Source organism: Macaca nemestrina, chromosome 7 (genome assembly GCF_043159975.1).
Source record: "Macaca nemestrina isolate mMacNem1 chromosome 7, mMacNem.hap1, whole genome shotgun sequence".
NCBI classification, from domain to species: Eukaryota; Metazoa; Chordata; class Mammalia; order Primates; family Cercopithecidae; genus Macaca; species Macaca nemestrina.
Window position 1 is genome coordinate 86,667,585 of NC_092131.1, and position 19,802 is coordinate 86,687,386.

The following is a 19,802-nucleotide window of genomic DNA, read 5'->3' on the forward strand; positions in this document are numbered from 1 at the left end:
CCAAAGACAAAAACCACATGATTATCTCAATAGATGCAGAAAAGGCCTTTGACGAAATTCAACAGCCCTTCATGCTAAAGACTCTCAATAAATTCGGTATTGAGGGAACTTATCTCAAAATAATAAGATCGATTTATGACAAACACACAACCAATATCATACTGAATGGGCAAAAGCTGGAAGCATTCCCTTTGAAAACTGGCACAAGACAGGGGTGCCCTCTCTCACCATTCCTATTCAACATAATGTTGGAAGTTCTGGCTAGGGCAATCAGGCAAGAGAAAGAAATAAAAGGTATTCAATTAGGAGAAGAAGAAGTCAAATTGTCCCTGTTAGCAGACGACATGATTGTATATTTAGAAAACCCCATCATCTCAGCCCCAAAACTCCTTAAGCTGATAAGCAACTTCAGCAAAGCCTCATGATACAAAAATCAATGTGCAAAAATCACAAGCATTCTTATACACCAATAACAGACAAATGGAGAGCCAAATCACAAATGAACTCCCTTTCACAATTTTGCGTCAAAGAAAATAAAATTCCTAGGAATCCAACTTACAAGGGATATGAAGGACCTCTTCAAGGAGAACTACAAACCACTTCTCAGTGAAATAAAAGAGGACACAAACAAATGGAAGAACATACCATGCTCATGGATAGGAAGAATCAATATCATGAAAATGGCCATACTGCTCAAGGTAATTTATAGATTCAATGCCATCCCCACTAAGCTACCAATGACTTTCTTCACAGAATTGGAAAAAACTGCTTTAAAGTTCATATGGAACCAAAAAAGAGCCCGCATCTCCAAGACAATCCTAAGTCAAAAGAACAAAGCTGGAGGCATCACGCTACCTGACTTCAAACTATACTACAAAGCTACAGTAACCAAAACAGCATGGTACTGGTACCAAAACAGAGATATAGACCAATGGAACAGAACAGAGTCCTCAGAAATAATACCACACATCTACAGCCATCTGATCTTTGACAAACCTGACAAAAACAAGAAATGGGGAAAGGATTCCCTATTTAATAAAAGATGCTGGGAAAATTGGCTAGCCATAAGTAGAAAGCTGAAACTGGATCCTTTCCTTACTCCTTATACAAAAATTAATTCAAGGTAGATTAGAGACTTAAATGTTAGACCTAAAACCATTAAAAACCCTAGAAGAAAACCTAGGTAATACCATTCAGGACATAGGCATGGGCAAAGACTTCATGTCTAAAACACCAAAAGCAATGGCAACAAAAGCCACAATTGACAAATGTGATTTAATTAAACTAAAGCGCTTCTGCACAGCAAAAGAAACTGCCATCAGAGTGAACAGGCAACCTACAGAATGGGAGAACATTTTTGCAATCTACTCATCTGACAAAGGGATAATTCCAGAACCTACAAAGAACTCAAACAAATTTTGCAAGAAAAAAACAAACAATCCCATCAAAAAGTGGGCAAAGAATATGAACAGACACTTCTCAAAAGAAGACATTCATACAGCCAACAGACACATGAAAAAATGCTCATCATCACTCACCATCATAGAAATGCAAATCAAAACCACAGTGAGATACCATCTCACACCAGTTAGAATGGCAATCATTCAAAAGTCAGGAAACAACAGGTGCTGGAGAGGATGTGGAGAAATAGGAACACTTTTACACTGTTGGTGGGATTGTAAACTAGTTCAACCATTATGGAAAACAGTATGGTGATTCCTCAAGGATCTAGAACTAGAAGTACCGTATGACCCAGTCATCCCATTACTGGGTATATACCCAAAGGATTATAAATCATGCTGCTATAAAGACACATGCACACGTATGTTTATTGTGGTACTATTCACAATAGCAAAGACTTGGAATCAACCCAAATGTCCATCAGTGACAGACTTGATAAGAAAATGTGACACATCTACAGCATGGAATACTATGCAGCCATAAAAAAGAATGAGTTTGTGTCCTTTGTAGGGACATGGATGCAGCTGGAAACCATCATTCTCAGCAAACTATCGCAAGAACAGAAAACCAAACACCACATGTTCTCACTCATAGGTGGGAATAGAACAGTGAGAGCACTTGGACACAGGAAGGGGAACATCACACATTGGGGCCTATTGTGGGGAGAGGGGAGTGGGAAGGGATAGTATTAGGAGATATACCTAATGTACATGATGAGTTAATGGGTGCAGCACACCAACATGGCCCATGTATACATATGTAACAAACCTGCATGTTGTGCACATGTACCATAGAGCTTAAAGTATAATAAAAAAAAAAAAAGGGGGGGAAATTTTATGCCAGGCATGGTGGCTCATGGGTAATCCCAGCACACAAGGAGGCCAAGGCAGGCGCATCATGAGGCCAGGAGTTCAAGACCAGCCTGGCTAACATGTTGAAACCCCACCTCTACTAAAGATACCAAAATACCCAGGGGTGGTGGCATGCAACTGTACTCCCAGCTACTCGAGAGACTGAGGCAGGAGAATGGCTTGAACCTGGGAAGTGGAGGTTGCAGTGAGCCAAGATCATGCCATTGCACTCCAGCCTGGGTAACAGGGCGAGACTTCATCTCAAAAAAGAAAAAAAAAAGGAAATTTTAGAACTGAGAAGTACAATATCCAAAATGAAAATCTCACATTAAGGGCTCAATAGCAAAATGAAGATGATAGAGAAAAGAATAACAACTTGAAAATAGATCAGTATAGATTACCTAACCTAACTAATTTTGACTTTGCTCCCCTCAGGAGACATTTGACAAATCTAGATACAAATTTGGTTGTCACAACTTGGCGTATGTAATTCTAGAGGCATCTAGTGGGTAGAGGCAGACCTTAAAATCAAGAAAAAGTTTGAAAGAAGAAAAAAATAGAGCTATGGAGACCTAGTGGGAAAGTGTCCTAAAGTCTAAGTTTTAACTAATTGGAGTCCTAGAAGGAGAAGAGAAAGAGATTGGGCCAAAAATCATATTTGAAAGAAGAATGGCCAAAAACTTCCCAAATTCAAAGAAAGACAAACTTATGAATTTAAGCCCCAAACAGGATCAAATTAAAGGGAACCACATGTAAAAATAATAATTAAGCTGAGGACAACAAAAGACAATACGATTTTACTTGCGTGTATGTGTGTGTACAAATAGCATATATATGAAGCAGCTAGAGAAAAACAACATATTAATATCATTGGGGAACAATTACTTGAATGACCATAGATTTCTAACCAGAAAACATGGAGACCAACAGACAATGAAACAGTATCTTTAAAGTAAGGGGAAAAATGGTTGGCACGGAATTACAGACCCAGTAAAAATATCTTCCACAAATAAAGGGCAAATTAAGAATAAAGACATCTTCAGATAACAAATGACTAAAAAATACAATTACCAGTAAACCTACTCTAGAAAAAATGTTAAAGGGAGTTTTTTAAGTTTGAAGGGAATGACATCATTTCAAACACATCTCCTGGTTTCAGAGGAAAACTTACTTTGGAAACAAAGGAAGGATACCAGAGTTAGTAAACAGCTGTTAAACACGAAATATTTATTATTATTCCTAGTGAGTTTTATACAGTCCATAAAATTATTTAGAACAAAAATTGTACCATTATATGGTGCAGTTTCCAATATATGTAGCTTTAATATACGTGAACTGCTACAACAAGCATCAGTGTTGAATAAAGAGACATATTATACAAAAATTTCTACATTTTACATAAAGAGGTACAACATCACAGAAGACTCCGGAGAGTTAGTCATATGTATTATAATCTCCAGAGCAACCACTCAAAAAATATGGAAATAAAACCAAAGAAGTCCATAGATAAAAATACTGTTTAAAATATTCAAATAATCCAAAAAGTGTCAGTAAAAAAAAAAAAGAACCAAAAAAAAAAGGGTGAAACAGAAACACAATAATAACATAGTATACTAAAACCAATTACATCAATATATATTAACTCATAATTATCTAAACTTGCCAATGCAAAACCAGAGATTGGCATAGTGGATAGAAAGACCCTATATATAAAGCTGCTTAAAGGAAACACACTTTAAATTTAAAGTCATAGTTAGTTTAAAAATAAATAGATGGAAAAGATACAGCATACATCAATAAGCATCAGAAACTTGGAATTGCTATTTAATATTACAAGACAGACTTCAAGGTTGAGTTCTCGAGTCACAGAAAGTCTCAGCATCTCAGGAGGTTTGTGTTCAGCTGCCCTGCAGTCTCAGGCACTGTGTCATTCACAGCACAGAAGTACTCAGCCGCGTCGCTCACATGGGCTGAGGCTTTCGTCAGGTGGAAGGAGGTTTCACTCTTTTTAAATTCAGCCTCGAAACCGTTGATGCCTTTAACCAGGGTGGTCCCTGATGTGTACTTCAGGAGAAGCTGGAGTCCTTGGTTGGGGTATTGCACGTACCAGAAGAGATATGGTGAAAAAGACGATGAGTAGTTGCACCTCAGCAGCACAGACACTCCTTCAGAGACAGAGACTTGGCTGTCAAGCTGGGTCACAGACTGGGCTCTGGTTCCTCCTGCAACACGAATGCTGTGTAAGTAAAAGCAGCGCAGACTTCGCTAAGAAGTCTACTTTGAGGCAATTACAACACAGTCACATTTACAAAAGTAGGAAAAGGAATGGAATGTTACTCACCCAGGGTAAAAATCACCTCGAGCACTAGGACGAGCAGCAGGAGCATGGCTGAGCAGTGGCAACGCTGGAGGGCCCTGAGCAGGGCGGACAGAAGCCAAGGGCTCTGAGCCTCAGGAGCTAGGAGCAGTGGGAAAGTTGGGCTGGACAAGTCCCTTGCTTTGAAAAGTTTCCAAAACACAAAGAGGTCTTCCCTTAAGGAGTCTGGATGTGTTCTGACTTCTTGTTGTCGTCACAGCTCCCTATCTACACACACATCAGTGAGCTACATCAGCCAACTGCAGGGAGGAGGCTCAGTAGATGAGGATGGTCTGCAATGAACACAGATGCCTCCTTAGTGCAATGTCGCCCCCTGAAGGGCACACGTGGAACCACAGATCCAAGGAAGTGAACTGTTCCTTCTCATTTGAGAGATGTGATCTCAAAACCAACAGAAAGTGTTTCTTTCTTCCCGAATCCGTGATGACGTCACCTTCCGTAGAGTAAATGGTTTTAAGTTTAAATACATGAGAAAGGAGAGTTATGTAGAAATAGAAGAGTAATTTACTTCACTGAGAAATTAGTCACAGAAGACAACGTTGTAGACTTTGGAAAACCATTGAGACACTCTATATCAGTAAAGCCGTTCATCAAAGAGAGGAGTGGTGATCAGTTGTCTCAGTCTGGGCTGAGTCTCATATGGCCCTGTGCAGCTGGATGTGGGCATTACAGTGGGTGAAAGAGATTGTTCCTTTATTTGATTCTTTAAAAAATAAATTAGATCAGAGACTCATACTTAAAGTCAGCCTGGATCACATGTCATTAATTAATTAATCAAAGCAAACGATTAAAGGCAAGAATTTTCTTTGTCAAGTGGAAAGTGTGGAAAAGGCTTCCTAATTTCATGTCAACAAGTTTAATATTTGTGAACCTAGGAGAAAATAACTTAGATAACTTATATTTAAAAAGAGAAAGTGAGAGTCCTATTCCAACTGTCAGTGTTCAGAATAGACTGATATATTGTGCCAAATTATGAGAATCTGACACTAAAAAAAATTAATGCAGTTTCTCTATCTCCACAATTAAGTTCCTCCATCCATGAAGAAACTTGAACAGAATGATAAGTGGAAGAAAATATAACATATAAATAAGTGATTATCAAAGTAGTTAAAGAGATTTTTAAAAAGTAAACCTACATGAACTCAATACAGGTGGAAAGAGTGCAACCAGCAGACCAGAAACTAGAGGAACCTGTGAGAGGTATAGAAATGGTGAGAGATATTGATGGTGACGCTCAACAGAGCTAAGTAAACAGCAGTGCCATGTGGGTGGGAGACAAGGCATAGCGAACAAGAACAGACTGCCCTGTGCCCCAATAATAAAACGAAGCTTTTGAGCAAAAAGCCTTCCCCACCGAACCTATTGCAACATAGAGATCATTGGATCCTAAAAAATGAAATAACCAAATAAGGAGAAAAATCTCAGGTAAAATGGGATTTTACAAGGTCAGAACAAAAACTGCTTCTGAATACTCCATTGACTTGTACCAGCCTGAAATCAGTTTTCCCTTGGGCTTCTGATCTATTTCTTGATTCTGCCTATAAATTGTTTATCACATGTAAGACTAAATTATGTAGTCAGTTTAAAAATTTAAATGTTACTAGGGTGGGCTTCTGATACAAAACTTCTAACTAAACACATGTGCTGTCCTCTTAACTCTCTAAAATTCCCACTGAAATGAAATGTAAAAATATAAGCAGAATGACCGGAATCCATTAATAATGAAAGTAATAAAAAGATGAAAGATACCACAATTCCCATGAGGTAGATGATAAGTGGATGCGAGCACACTGATGGATAAAACAGAGAGGGGAAAAGTCCAGGCCAGAATGAACTATGAGAAGATTACAGTAGAAATGTGAATGGAGGGAACCTACTGGGTGGGACCCTGGAGAGGTTCTGGGTTGAGAAAGAGAGTAAGTGATGAAGGGTGAGAGGAACAGAACACAAGAGAAGGTAGTGAAGGTCCACATGTGGAATGGCTGCACTAGCCTCCCTCTGTTCTCACCAACCTGCTTCTGTATTTGTGTGTGAGAAGCATATGAAGCCAACTTGGGGCACGTAAACTTCATGAGAGTTTACATGAACCATCTGGGATGGTTTCAGTTTTTGTTATCAGTAGTTAATAGAAGTAGACCATTTTCAATGATATTAGATTCAGGGAACAAAGAGAAGCAACCTAATTACCAGTTCCCTCCTCATTCATCCTAGAAAGAAGCCTGTCAATTCATGTGACAGGCCCACATACCCACACTACTGGCCAGGCACCCCATTCAAAAAGAAACCTTGTGGGGAACATGGACACAATGACACGAGGAGTCCATCCTGCTACCCAGTCCTTCATTCTTAAACACAAATTAATAACAAAATAGCATTAATCGTATATAAATATAGATGGTATCTCTGTTGTTCTGTCTACATGTGGAAGCCCAGAGTCGTGAACTGTAAATCGTCAGAATCATTGCTACCTGGATAGAAAGTGACGGATAGAATGTCATCTCATCATTCCCAAAAGCAACTAAGATAGTAGAGTGGTTCTCTGGTCACTACTCTTTTAAAAATTCCTGAATTTTAGCTTTGAAAAAATGTTTCCTTTTATCTGTTTTTTATATTTATTTAGATGGTTTCCATTAACAAGTGCTTTAACTTACATTATTTCAACTATTCAAAATTGGTCAGGCCAACTGTATAAATGCCTTAAAATAGAGAGAGAAATTAAAATTCAGAATATAATTAAAGTTTATTATTTCTTGAATGCTGCCCACATACCAGTCACGCTCCATAGTAATAATGAACACTGCTGATCCCCAATTTAGATCTCCTTTCCTAGGACAGTGTAGCCATCCCCCGCCACTGTGAGTGTTGGCTCACAGTTGCCCCTTTCCCTAGAAAGTTGACCTCTGCCAATGAGAGTCACGATTGTCCGGTAGCATATACCTCTACCCCAAGAAACAGCACAGTCAATTATGATTTTATTCTTACCCACAATAGGTCAGAGCAGTCTGACTCCCTTGCCTCAGGGTGGGAGGAATCACCCCTTTGATGCAGTTCACTCTCCAGAGCTCCCTATAAGGTCAGGCAGGATCAAGACTCCCACTGGACCATGTCCATGCTTAGCCTTTCCCCCATCTCAACCTGGTTTCCTCAATCAATTACAGAGAAAGAATTCCAAGTGCAGTCTCTACTTTTAAGGAACTCATCCAAAGGCGATATGTTATCTCATTTAATACTGAGACAAATCCTGAAATATATGCAATATATAGCCTAATAAATGGACCATTAGTAACATAAATATTCAAACAAAAAACACAACCCAGGTTCTTTCCAGAATGCCAGGAAGCCAAAAGGTGTACAATAAATGTGGAACTAAAATTTAAGGATCTTGATTCTGGCGCAACTTTCTGCTCTTCCTTACTGCCTTTCACATCTTTCTTCCAAGACTTGGAAAGATTTGTTCAGTCTTTCATTCTTCAGATTAAGAATTTGAAGCACATTTGGATTGAGTTGCATCCTTTCCATCAGTGACTATGGGAACAACTTTGGACAGAAATCTTAATTCTCCATTTCTAAACTTTCCCACTTTGGGGACTACATAAACAATATCATGCCCAACAGACTACAACTTCACTTTTATAATAAAGTGATGTTCAAAGTTTTTTCCTGTAATTCAACTTAATATCCACTAAAAAGCCTTCTTTTCATCAGGCACAAATATTTTGCCCTAACTTAGTATACATTGCAGGGCAAATATGTATTGCTAGGTAGTCAGAGGAGGGAGGCATTTATCTGCTCTTGAGTGTTTCCAACTCTCCTCCAACATTTGCTGAAACATGCTCAATACCAAATGGTCTCTGGTCACTGATTTGTACAGGTCTTTGTTCATCATAACAAAGCCTCTTGGTGTCTAGACTTCTTTTAGATACTTAGAGATCCTTCTCAATAAATTTTAAGTCATCCCAGCAGGGGCTGTGAGTATGTGACATATTGTGACTAGGGCTAAGTCTCCCTACCATCTCCAAGCCACACTCAGTTACATAGGAATCAATATACTCTTCCACAAGGTTTTGAGTTCAATTCAGACTTTACCCCAAAATGGCAATATAGACCCTCTCTAATCTTCAATCTCTGCAAATATCTAGGCTTTTTTTAACCACTTCTCACCCTCTCCCTCTTGTTCTTCCAACTACTCATCAAATGTGCCCTTATATAACTCAGGAGTGGCACTGGAGATGGGATGAGGGTCCTATAACTAAAAGAATTTATGACTTACAGGATTTTCACAGTAGTTTGTTGATTTTTTTTTATTTTGCATTTGTGTTTTTCTTTGCATTCCTAAAGCAATGACCATCATATTTCTTGGGTAACTAAATGGGGAAAGAATAAGATATCCTATGGACAGTGACAGAATATCTGTTATTGTATAAAAATGTTTTCCTGATATAAATAAAAAGAATCATAAAACCAATCTCATAAAGCAAAAATGTGGCACAAAACTAGAGTGGGCATTAAAATGTATACATTATGTAATATATGCACCTGGCTGTCTATCAATCATACCTAAATTTTTTTAAAAAGGAGGGAGGAAGTAAACTTTTAGAGATGATGGATATGCTTATGGCATAGATTGTGATGTATGTATGAAATGAATATGTAATCCTTCTTGTTTGTCAATGATCTCAAAAAATATTTTAATTTTTTTAATCTCTCCAGAAGAAACATAAAAAATATTTTAAAACTAAAGTAGAAAGAGAATACTAGAAAACATTTTAACCAGACCAAGATTGTATCTTTCATTTTCCTTCAGGGTCTTAATTATTTTCAGAACTATAATAATATTTCCCTGATCAATCAGTCCTCCATACTAGTACTCTTAATTTCCACTTGAATCTGGAAAGCAAAGACAAGTTGACTGCCCTGCAGTCTAAGCTCTACATCAGGCATTCCTGGGGCACAGCAGGTTTGGGTACAGACTGCAGGTGTCTGGGGAGCACTGTGTACGCACTGCACAGAGGTAGGTGGCTGAATCACTGAGCTGGGAGTCTCTGATGAGCAGGGAAATATACTGGCTGGCTCTATTGAGCTGTGCTGTAAACCTTCCATCTTCGTTACCACTGGAGTATACAGACATCAGCAACTTAGGTTCTTTCCTGGAATCCTGTCTGTACCAGAAGAAAGACTGGGAAGCACTGTTGCTGTAAGTGCAGTTGAAAGTGACAGTGGCTCCCTCTGGAACACTGAAGGGTCCAGGATCCTGCTCCACCTCCTTCTGTTGGCTCCAAACCCCTGTGAAAAAGACAGTGGTCAGACAGAGAAGACAAATTGGGAGGTAAATGCTTACTCCCCAGAATTCAAATCATCTTTTTACAGGCTTTGTACTCTCCCTTAGTTAGAGAAAAAAATGCGGGCTTTTAGCCCCCAGCCTAGGATACAAAACATCTTGAAATATTGTACATTATGTTCCTATAGACATGCCCAAACTCACAGCTTAACTGAAGCCACAGGATCACCAGTAAAACTCTCAAGGATTTCATCATTCTTTTCTGCCCTGGTTCACTGAGGATTAAAATTTTCAATCCAAAAAAAATAACGTAGCACAGATATTTTATTTCTTCCACTTTAGGAATCATAAAAGAATCTGTCCTACCAATTAGAAAAAAGAGGTTCTTTTCACAACCCCTGGTATATCACCAACCCCTCCTCTTATCATCTGTCCCGTTCTCTCTCTGTCTTTCTCTCCTTCTCTCTCTCTCTCTCTCTCTCTCTCTCTGTCTCTCTCTCTCTCTCTCTCTCTCTCTCTCTCACACACACACACACACACACACCCACCAGCACTTCAGACCTTTCCTCAGGGTCCCTAAGAACACACTGCCATCTTGTGGAATCATGATAGTAATCAAAGATGTACTCAAAATGTAGACCTGTATTATGTGAATAGGTGAATGTAAAAATCTGACATGTTAGTTAAATTAAAAATTTGAGAAGCAAATGCTCCAAGTTGACGTCTGTGGAGCATGTTTATGCGTGTATGTGTTTGATATCAAATGGCAACTCTCGTATGAGTAAGAGCAGTTATTTCTAATAGCCACTTTCCTACACTGAACAGTCAGTCATGAAGCATTCTATTACAAAACTCTGAGTGAGATTCTTGCAATTTAAGGAGGATTTCACATTACATAGCTCTTCTCCATGTCAGGCCACACATCCCCATACCATTCTCTTATCTCCACGTTTTAAAGTAGTTTCCTGTAATTCAAAAGAATTCTTTCAAAATAGAATGACCTAAAATCTAGCTGAACAAATTATGATTCGAGCTCACAGCCTGGGCCACATTTTTTAACAAAGCCAGGGACTAGAGCTTGGAATTCGTCATTCTGCCTTACACCAACAACATGTGCATGTCAAAACAGTATTTATCTGGGCTGTTGCAAAAGAGATGGACCTACCTTCACTATCTAGACTTTTATATGCCTGTTCATTTATCTGCTTCCTCTTATTTCTTTTCTTGTTTTAAGTTTATATCTAGGAATGAATCTCCAAAATTAATGAATTTGGTATTTCACTTTGCCTTTTCATCCTAACCTAAAAAGCAAACCAGATCTATGGAGGGTTAACTATGGAAGAAACTTAACTGGGTCTACAGAGTAACAAGCACAACAACCACTGTTCCTCCTCTAGTCCATAATCTGCTTTGTGTCCTTGAAGAAGCTGGTGGCTGTAGGCCAGCAATGATGCAGGCTCTTGTCTACTCAAGAGCCATGTAATCAGTATTCATCAATGATGGCCTGGGCAGGCCCTTCCCATTCCCACCAACAACTGCCATAGGAAATTGAATGAAGAGTAATATGCTAGTATTGAAATCCCTTTTTCCAGGAATGTATTGTACATGACAGAAATTACAACAGTCACTTCTCAGTAAGCGTAAAAACCAAAGGAAGAGTCACACCAACCCAAGAATGCAGTCACTACTTTCTTGGAAATTTTATAAAAAAACAAATATAACATCTAAAATTGAATGAGGACCACAGTATTTTCAGGAAGAAATCACCTTTTTAATATTTGTAACAAAAATAGTATGGGCAAATAGATATAAAGAGCAATATCAGTGCTAGCAAAATGACAGAATTTATACATCAAAGTTGTACTGCAAAACTTCTGTGTCTACTAATGTATAAATAACATATGAAACTCCTTCATATGCCTTAAGGACGGTGTTATGGCAATTAATCAAAGAGAAATCATAGTCCCCTTCCCCATTGGATTAAACAGTCTTCATCTTCCATAGCATGAAATTTTCTAGATATGCCTTGTGGACGTCAAAGTATTGAAAGCAAGATCTTATTCAAAGGCAATTTATCTTAAGATACTACTGTAAATGCTACTAATTTTGTGTCTATTTGAAATACATAAGTTGTACTATTAAAAACAACAACAACAAAGGAAATTTTTATACACATGGAATACTCATTGTGTTCTCAGTATACACAATGAGATTATTGTGTATGATTATCCACAATATAATTATAATTATTGTTTATGCATTAGTTTGTTAAATAATTTAGGGAAAAAGTGGGAGTTACAAACAAAAACTACTGGCTTTGTTCTTATCTATGTAACTACCTTTATGATTGTTCATTATTTTTGCATGTTTCCAAGTCATTGTCTAGTGCCATTTATTTTCTGCCTGAAAGATTCCCTTTAGATTTTCTTGTAGGGCAGATCTACAAGAGATGAATACTCTGAGTTTTTGTTTATCTGGAACTGCCTTAATTTCTCTTTTGTTTTAGAACAATAGTTTTGCCTGATATAAAATTGTTGGTTGACATTTTTTTTTCTTTAAACACTTTAAATATGCCATCCCACTGCCTTCTGGCTTCCATGGTTTCTGATGAACAATTGACTGCTAATCTTTCAAAAGATCTCTTTCATGTGATTAGTCAGTTATCTCTTGCAGCTTTCAAAATTCTCAATTTGTCTTTTTCTTTAAACAGTTTGATTGTAATGAGTCCCAAGGGTTTTGTTTTTGTTTTTGTTTTTGTTTTGTTTTGTTTTGTTTTGCCTTTTTTCTACTTGGTCCTTGTTGAACTTCTTGGATGTATAGGTTCTTGTCCTCCAACAAATTTGGGAAGTTTGGAGTCATGATTTTTACAAATATTCTCTCTGCTTTTTCCTTTCCTCTCACTCTGGAAATCCTGTTATCCTTATGGCTGTACTTTTTATAATGTCCCACAGGTCTCTTAAGCTCTCTTCAATTTTTTTCCCTTCTGCTTCTCAGACTGAATAATTTCAATTGGCCTATCTTCACATTTGCAGATTCTTTCTCCTTCCTGCTATTGAGTCCCTTTATCAATATTTTAGAAAATTTCCTCTTCATAGCCACTTCTTCTCCACTCTGAGAGGATTTTGAGTTATATGAATACAGGAAAGCCCTTTGAATTAGCCTTTCAGAAAACCACCTGAGAGGTCAACATAGGCACTATTCTTTGATAACAGGTCTACTCTGCTTCCTCCAGCCCCAGAAACCCACACTGGGAATGCAGAATGCCATTTAAAGACTATTTTCAAGCCAGTGATGGAAAGATGGAGCAAAGGAAAGTTACATCATCATAAATCTCTCCTACTAGGTTGCAGTTACCTTTTTGTTGATTAAATGTGTGTTTGGTTGCTGTAAAACTTTCTGTGGTCTTTGGCTAGAGTAGAATGGTTATAGTCTTATAGTTTCTGCCTTCATAGTCAATCCTTTTCTTGGTCCTTTGGCTATGGAAAACAGGCATTTCTTTGGGAATTCTTTTCTGTACCCACTGGCATTACCAGGTTACTGGCTATTCCTGGATGCCACTGGGTTGTATGAGGCAAAAGGAAACTCATGAAACTCACTGTTCTAGATTGTTCAGGTCCTAAATTTCTTAGACAATCTGGCTTTTTCTCTATATCTTTCAGAAACTTTTTATCTTGGGATTTTATATACAAATGGTCCCTGACTTAACAATGACTTGACTTATGACTTTTTTCATGGTGCAAAAAGCAATACCCAATCAGTACAAATTGTACCTTGCGTACCAATACAACCCTTCTGTTATTCTCTTTGGGTACTTTTTTCAATAAATTAGATGAGATATTCCACGCTTTTTTATAAAATAGGCTTTGTGTTAGATTATTTTGCCCAACCATAAGCTAATGTAAGCATTCTGAGCATGATTAACATAGGATAAGCAATCTTATGATGTTCAGTATATAAGATATATTACATGCATTTTATACCTACAGTATTTTAAAATACAATCAGTTTACTGGGAAGTAATCTCATTTCAATTCAAGGACCATCTGTAATGTCCAGAATTTTTAGTTGTATTTAACAGTAATAGAAAAAAGTACACCTTCTCAAACGTTCTAGAAGTGAAAGGCATGATGCTTCTTTCTTTCTCCTAGCAGCGACCTTACAACAGCCTGGTTGGTACACTCCCCAGGTAGCAACATGGTCAGAGTGGTATTAATATTGAATTCCAGTTCAGCCACCTATATTCTTTTCTTGGTTAAACATTATTTTACATCATGAGGATAACCAGCATTTATTTGAGTGCACAGCTTTACAAGTTCCCATTCAGTGGTCCAGGAAGGCCAAGGTGGTAATTATGATGAATCTATGTAAATGTCATACAAATGCCTGTTTCTCTTTCTATTTATTCTAGACAAATGATTTTGGTGTGTGACTGGAACTGACTACAAAAAAAAAGCAAAGTTATAGCTACTAGAATGGGATGAACCAATTTTGTGATGGTGGAGAAAGAGCAACAACACTGGCACTTAGGAAGGGAAAATCTTAGACTGGGAGGTGGAGAGTGGAGAATTAATTCACTCTTTGTATTCTAGGTCAAGCACCACAGCCTAGCAAGGCAATTATATAGTCTGCTGGAGCCAAGTGGCAACTGCAGTTGGCTATCCAATCTGCTATTGGTTTGTCATCCTCTTCCACATTCCTTGAAATAGTAAAACTCCTGTGAATATGGCCTCTCCTGAACATTTCTGCAATACATACATCAGTAGCAGCTTCCCAACATAGATTCCCCATCCTTGTCTGTGTACAAACACAGGAGTCAGTACAACTTTGTCTCAATCTGACTCATACAAATGTATATGCTTCTCCTGATGTCTGAAAAGTCTTGGGTTATGCCATGAATGGCTACAGAGATTGCAAATACTCAATGATACTGCTCTTATAGCTTAACAAAAGCGATGGCAGCAGCAGGTCATCTGGAGTGGCCACTACCATCACAGCAGGGAGGCATGGCTGGGGCTGCACACTCCATGGAATCAGGGACAAGCAGGAGCCCCGCCCCTTCTGAGTTGGAGCAGGAGCTCCCCAGGTGCCACTGCAGCTGCCCAAGCCACAGCTTCAGGGGCATCACTGTCCTCTCTACCCAGGAGCAGGTGGGAGCCCTGCCCTTTCAGACACAGCTGCAACTTCCCAAGTCATGGCTACAGACCTAGGCCTCCCTGTGCTCTTGGGGAAACCAGGAGCAGGCAGGAGCCCCACTCTTCTTGGTGAAGCTGCAGCCACCCAAGTCAAGGCTGCAGACCTGGGCCTTCTTCTCCATGGGGCAGGCAGGAGTATCACCCCCTCAAGCTCCCTCTGCAGGCAGCTACAGCCTCCCAAACAGTGACTGTGGACAGAGGCCTCTCTGTACTCTTGGGGGCCTGGGAAGGCCCCTCTGCCTTCACAGGCTCAGAAATACCCACTCCTGCTGCCTGGCTTCTCCTTGTTGTCAGCACCCACTCTGATCTCAGTTGGGGCCAAGCCCAGGCACAGTTGCAGCACAGCAGAGTGTGCACACACTAGGGCAAGTGTTCACACACCAGCCTTCTGCCACCTCGACCCCCTCCAGATTTTGGGCACTGACGAGCATAGGAGGCAAGCCAAGGGGGCACTGGCCTGAAGGCACTCCTTGGCACCTACCATCTGGGCACCACGAATGACAGTAGAAGGCAGACAGATTTCTGGGTGGAAGGGGCAGGTCCCCAGTGAGGCCACACCTACAGGCCAAGGAGGGCCTGAAGGCTGGGGGTTGAGCTGCCAGTCCCACAGACTGGAGTGGGAACTTGTGGTGCCTTTTCTGGGCCGGCCCATGGCTGCCATGGATCAATTGAGCATGCACTTCCTCCCTTCTGAGGCCCATAAAAGCATCAGGCTCAGCCAGAGCTGAGCAGACATCAGGATGACCAGCAGCAGAGAGGAGCTACCCACTCCAAGGTTTCCTCTCTACTGAGAGCTGCAAACACTGGGACAACCAGCTGCAGAGAGGAGCTACCCACTCCAGAGCATCCTCTCTGCTGAGAGCTACAAAGACAACAGGACAGCCTGCCTGCAGAGAGGAGTTTCCCACTCCAGGGTCTCCTCTCTGCTATGAGCTCAAGACTCATTGGAACAACCTAGCGATGGAAAGAAGCTACCCAATGAGAGTCTCCTCTGAGCTCTTCTATCACTTAATAATGCTCCACTTCATCTTGCTCACCCTCCACTTGTATGTGTACCTCATTCTTCCTGGTTGCAGGACAAGAACTTGGAACCCATCAAATGGTGGGGCTAAAAGAGCTGTTCCACAAACAGGGCTCAAACACGTCCCTTGCTCACCACATTGTGGGTAAAAAAGAAGGAGAGAAGTGCTGTGGCCCTTTGGGAAGCCCAGACCTGGGAGTTCCCCAAGTCAGGGCTGTGACCCCCCTCTTTGGGACCCTATGGTTCCTGGCATCTCCAAGCTTTCAGGTGCCACCGTGTTCCCTGGTGCCAGCAGTCAATGCTGCTTGCAGTGCAATTAGTCCAGCCTCAGCCTCATAGAGAGCTGGTACCCATGCCAGCACTGCCCACCTCACTGCAGCAGCCAGCATGTCTGACTGAGCAGTGGCAAGACCCCACATTTGCTCACACATCCCTCACTGCTCCATGCCTAACTCGCCCTTGGCAGGCATGAGATCCAGGCCAGGAACATGAACTGAGTGCAGTCTGCCAGGCCAAGTGAATGGAACAAACCCAGTAGGCCCATGCAAAACTTGAGGAAAGGCACCACCAACCACAGAGGTTTCTGGTCAGAAAAGCAACACCCCAAGGATCCTATGACAAAAGTGGTGTAATGCTGATCCAAACCAAGTTCAACAATAAATTCCAAACTGGATAAACCTGTTGGGTTATGCTTATGTCTGGGAATAGGTGGGACAGAACATCTTTCCATTGGGAATGGTGGCTGCTTTTTGGACTCCTTTTGACAATTAAAACAAAGATTAGCATGTCAATCTAAACTTTCATATATAACGGATAAGAAATTACATCCTAGCTATCTATACTTTGGGACTTTGTCACAGCTGTCTAAATGGGTGAAGTTAATGTTGCAGATTGGTCTCATTCTTCTACTTGGAGTTCTGCTGATAGTAGCCTTAATTAAACATTGTTTGAGGCAAATTCAATGTATTTAGTCTCAGAACCTCTGTCAGTTAAATTATCAGAATGGCTTCTGGAGTGGCATACTTATGAGAAAAATTTCTAGAAAATAACACGATGTAAGAATATGGAGTGGATATTGTTGAAAACCAGACCATCCTTAATCTCTTATACTCATAAATGTTTTGCTAGGTATGCCAGTGGTTTAAGACCATGACCTCTCTACCTGACCACTTTCCAGACTTATGCTTGCAGCAAGCAATCTTGAGGGGTGAGGTACTGTTTCCCTCTGAGACAAAGAGCAAGTTAGTTTACTCCTTACTATAAAAGCAGTGAATTCTCCAAGCTCAAAGTTCCTCAGTTATGACACAGTACCACTTCAAACAAAGTATCCATCAGCACACAAGCACACATACCATCTTTTTTAGATTTAAGGGAAAGAACAACTGAAGTGAATATACCAATGTTTATGCTGTTTGCTGTGTCATGAGTAACAAAATCCTTTGTCTCTAAGTAGTTTCATGTCTTTACTGTAGCCTCAATCAAACAAGCTTAGTAACTTGTAAGAAGGGAAAACATCCAAAACCTGACAAATCCCTCCTCTCCATTATAATAAAGACTAAAGACTTGAATTACCTTTTTTTTTTTTTTTTAAAGACAGAAGAGGTTTCACTATATTGCCCAGGCTGGACTTGAACTCCCAGACTCAAGGGATCCTCCCACCTCAGCTTCCTGAGTACCTAGGACTGCAGGCACATACTACCACATTTGGTCTGAATTACTTTTGACAACAATAAGTTTCCCAAAACTGGTCTTGAATGAACCTTTTTTGAAGGACAAAATGTGTAGCCCCATATGGGAATTAACTATCACATCTGATCAAATATTTGATCAATTTTCTGATATTCTTTAATAAAATAAAGACTCATTCTGAGATATTAGTGTTATAATCTCAGATGACTATTAATCTCATGATGAGCCTAACAACCACTACACAGAGTACAGTCATTATGAACCAATAATAATTTGACCATAATAATTATCTTTAACCTGACTTTTTTTAAAAAAAAAAAACCTAACCTTCTATAAAATGTCTCTACTTACTCCAATTATTTGAATGTGTTTCCTGATGCAATTTTTCTCTTGCAATAATTTGAGATTAAACTTTGACATGTGCTTATCATTATTTGATTTGGGAAGTTGTTTTCATACTTTCCAACATCTTTTAAGTATAGCTTTTTTTTCTTTCAGGTATTTTACTGTGGGATTATGTTTAGAGTTTACTCGGTTCATTCAGATTACACCTGATGTCAGTTGAGTGAGGACAGGCTGAGACCCTGAGTTGATCTAGTTATTTGCCAGAGTTCACTGAGCATAGGAAGGCCTGGTCCTGAGACAAGGGGTAAGTGCCAGCATGAACAGAACTCTACCACATATCTGAGCAGGGAGCACATACACGAAGTTCAGATTTGCTAGGATGGAAGTGAGAAGAAACGAAAAGGAAAAAAGAAAGCAAGGCCAAGCAACATTCATTCTGTATATATTTCTTTTTTGTTTTATTTTATTTTATTTTTTAAGAGATGAGGTCTTGCTTTGTCACCCAGAGCTGAAGTGCAGTGGCACCATTGTAGCTCACTGCAGCATCCAACTCTTGGGCTCAAGAAATCCTTCTGTCTCAACCTCTTGAGTAGCTAGGACTGCAGGCGTGTGCCACCACATTCATCTAATATTTTATTTGTGTTTTTTGTAGAGATGAGGGTCTCACTACATTGCCCAGGCTGGTCCTTAACTCCTGACCTCAACTGATCCTTCCACCTCAGCCTCACAAAGTACCGGAATTACAAACGTGAGCCACCACGCCCAGCCACATGCAGAAGATATTTTTTCACGGACTACTATGGGTAAGTCACTAAAGGTAGGCACTAAAGTTAAAGGTATGATTAAACAAACAATATCCCTGACCTAATAGAAGTTGTATCCTGATTGGAAGTTCAGGCAATGAACACATTGGCACGTAAATCAACATTATCACTAGACGTTATGATTATTACCATAAGGGAAATAACTAGGGTTTTGTGATAGAGCTGTGGGGAGAGCCATGGGTGGCTACATTAGTCAGAAAGATCAACAGAAGTCAGAAGGCTCTATCTGTAGTAGTGTACTTGAGCTGACACCTGAAGTGTGAAAATGAATTGGGCTTGCCCATATTTGGAGGAACAGCATTTCAAATGGACGAATTTGACTAAATGTGGAAAAGAATATGGCAAGTTCAGAATACTGAAAGGAGAATAGTGTTATTGGTACACAGAGAGCTGGGAGAGTTAAAAGGGGAGATTGAAAAGGAGGTTCACATGATACAGATCTTTGTGTATCACAGCCTGAAATTTGCGTTTTATTCTAGAAGCAATAGAAAGCCATTGAAGCATTTTTGGGCTAGTAAAGACAGCTTTTACTTTATATTGTAAAAAATCTGGCACCCCATCAAATGGGTGCTTCTCAAACTTTTAACGATAGAATCACGTGGTTGTTCTGTTAAAATGCAGATTCAAATTCAGTCAGCCTGAGATTCTGCACAAGTTCAGATAGTGCTGGTCCAAACTTACAGTAGGAACGACATGGAGAATAGATAGCCTTGAAAGAAAAGAGAACATTAGAAGGTAAATGGGATCATGACAGTGTTTTTCAA

The 19,802-nt window shown here is 39.7% G+C and overlaps 2 gene segments (V, D, J or C); both read right to left on the reverse strand.

Moving 5' to 3' along the window:
- Positions 1 to 2,860: 2,860 nt before the first annotated feature.
- LOC105496604 (T cell receptor alpha variable 8-4-like) lies at positions 2,861 to 5,080 on the reverse strand. The segment is given in 2 exon segments: positions 2,861 to 4,534; positions 4,654 to 5,080. Coding segments are annotated over 2 exon segments (393 nt in total).
- A 4,393-nt stretch (positions 5,081 to 9,473) lies between these two features.
- On the reverse strand, positions 9,474 to 10,415 carry LOC105496603 (T cell receptor alpha variable 12-1-like). The segment is given in 2 exon segments: positions 9,474 to 9,972; positions 10,172 to 10,415. Coding segments are annotated over 2 exon segments (495 nt in total).
- Between the last annotated feature and the right edge of the window lie 9,387 nt (positions 10,416 to 19,802).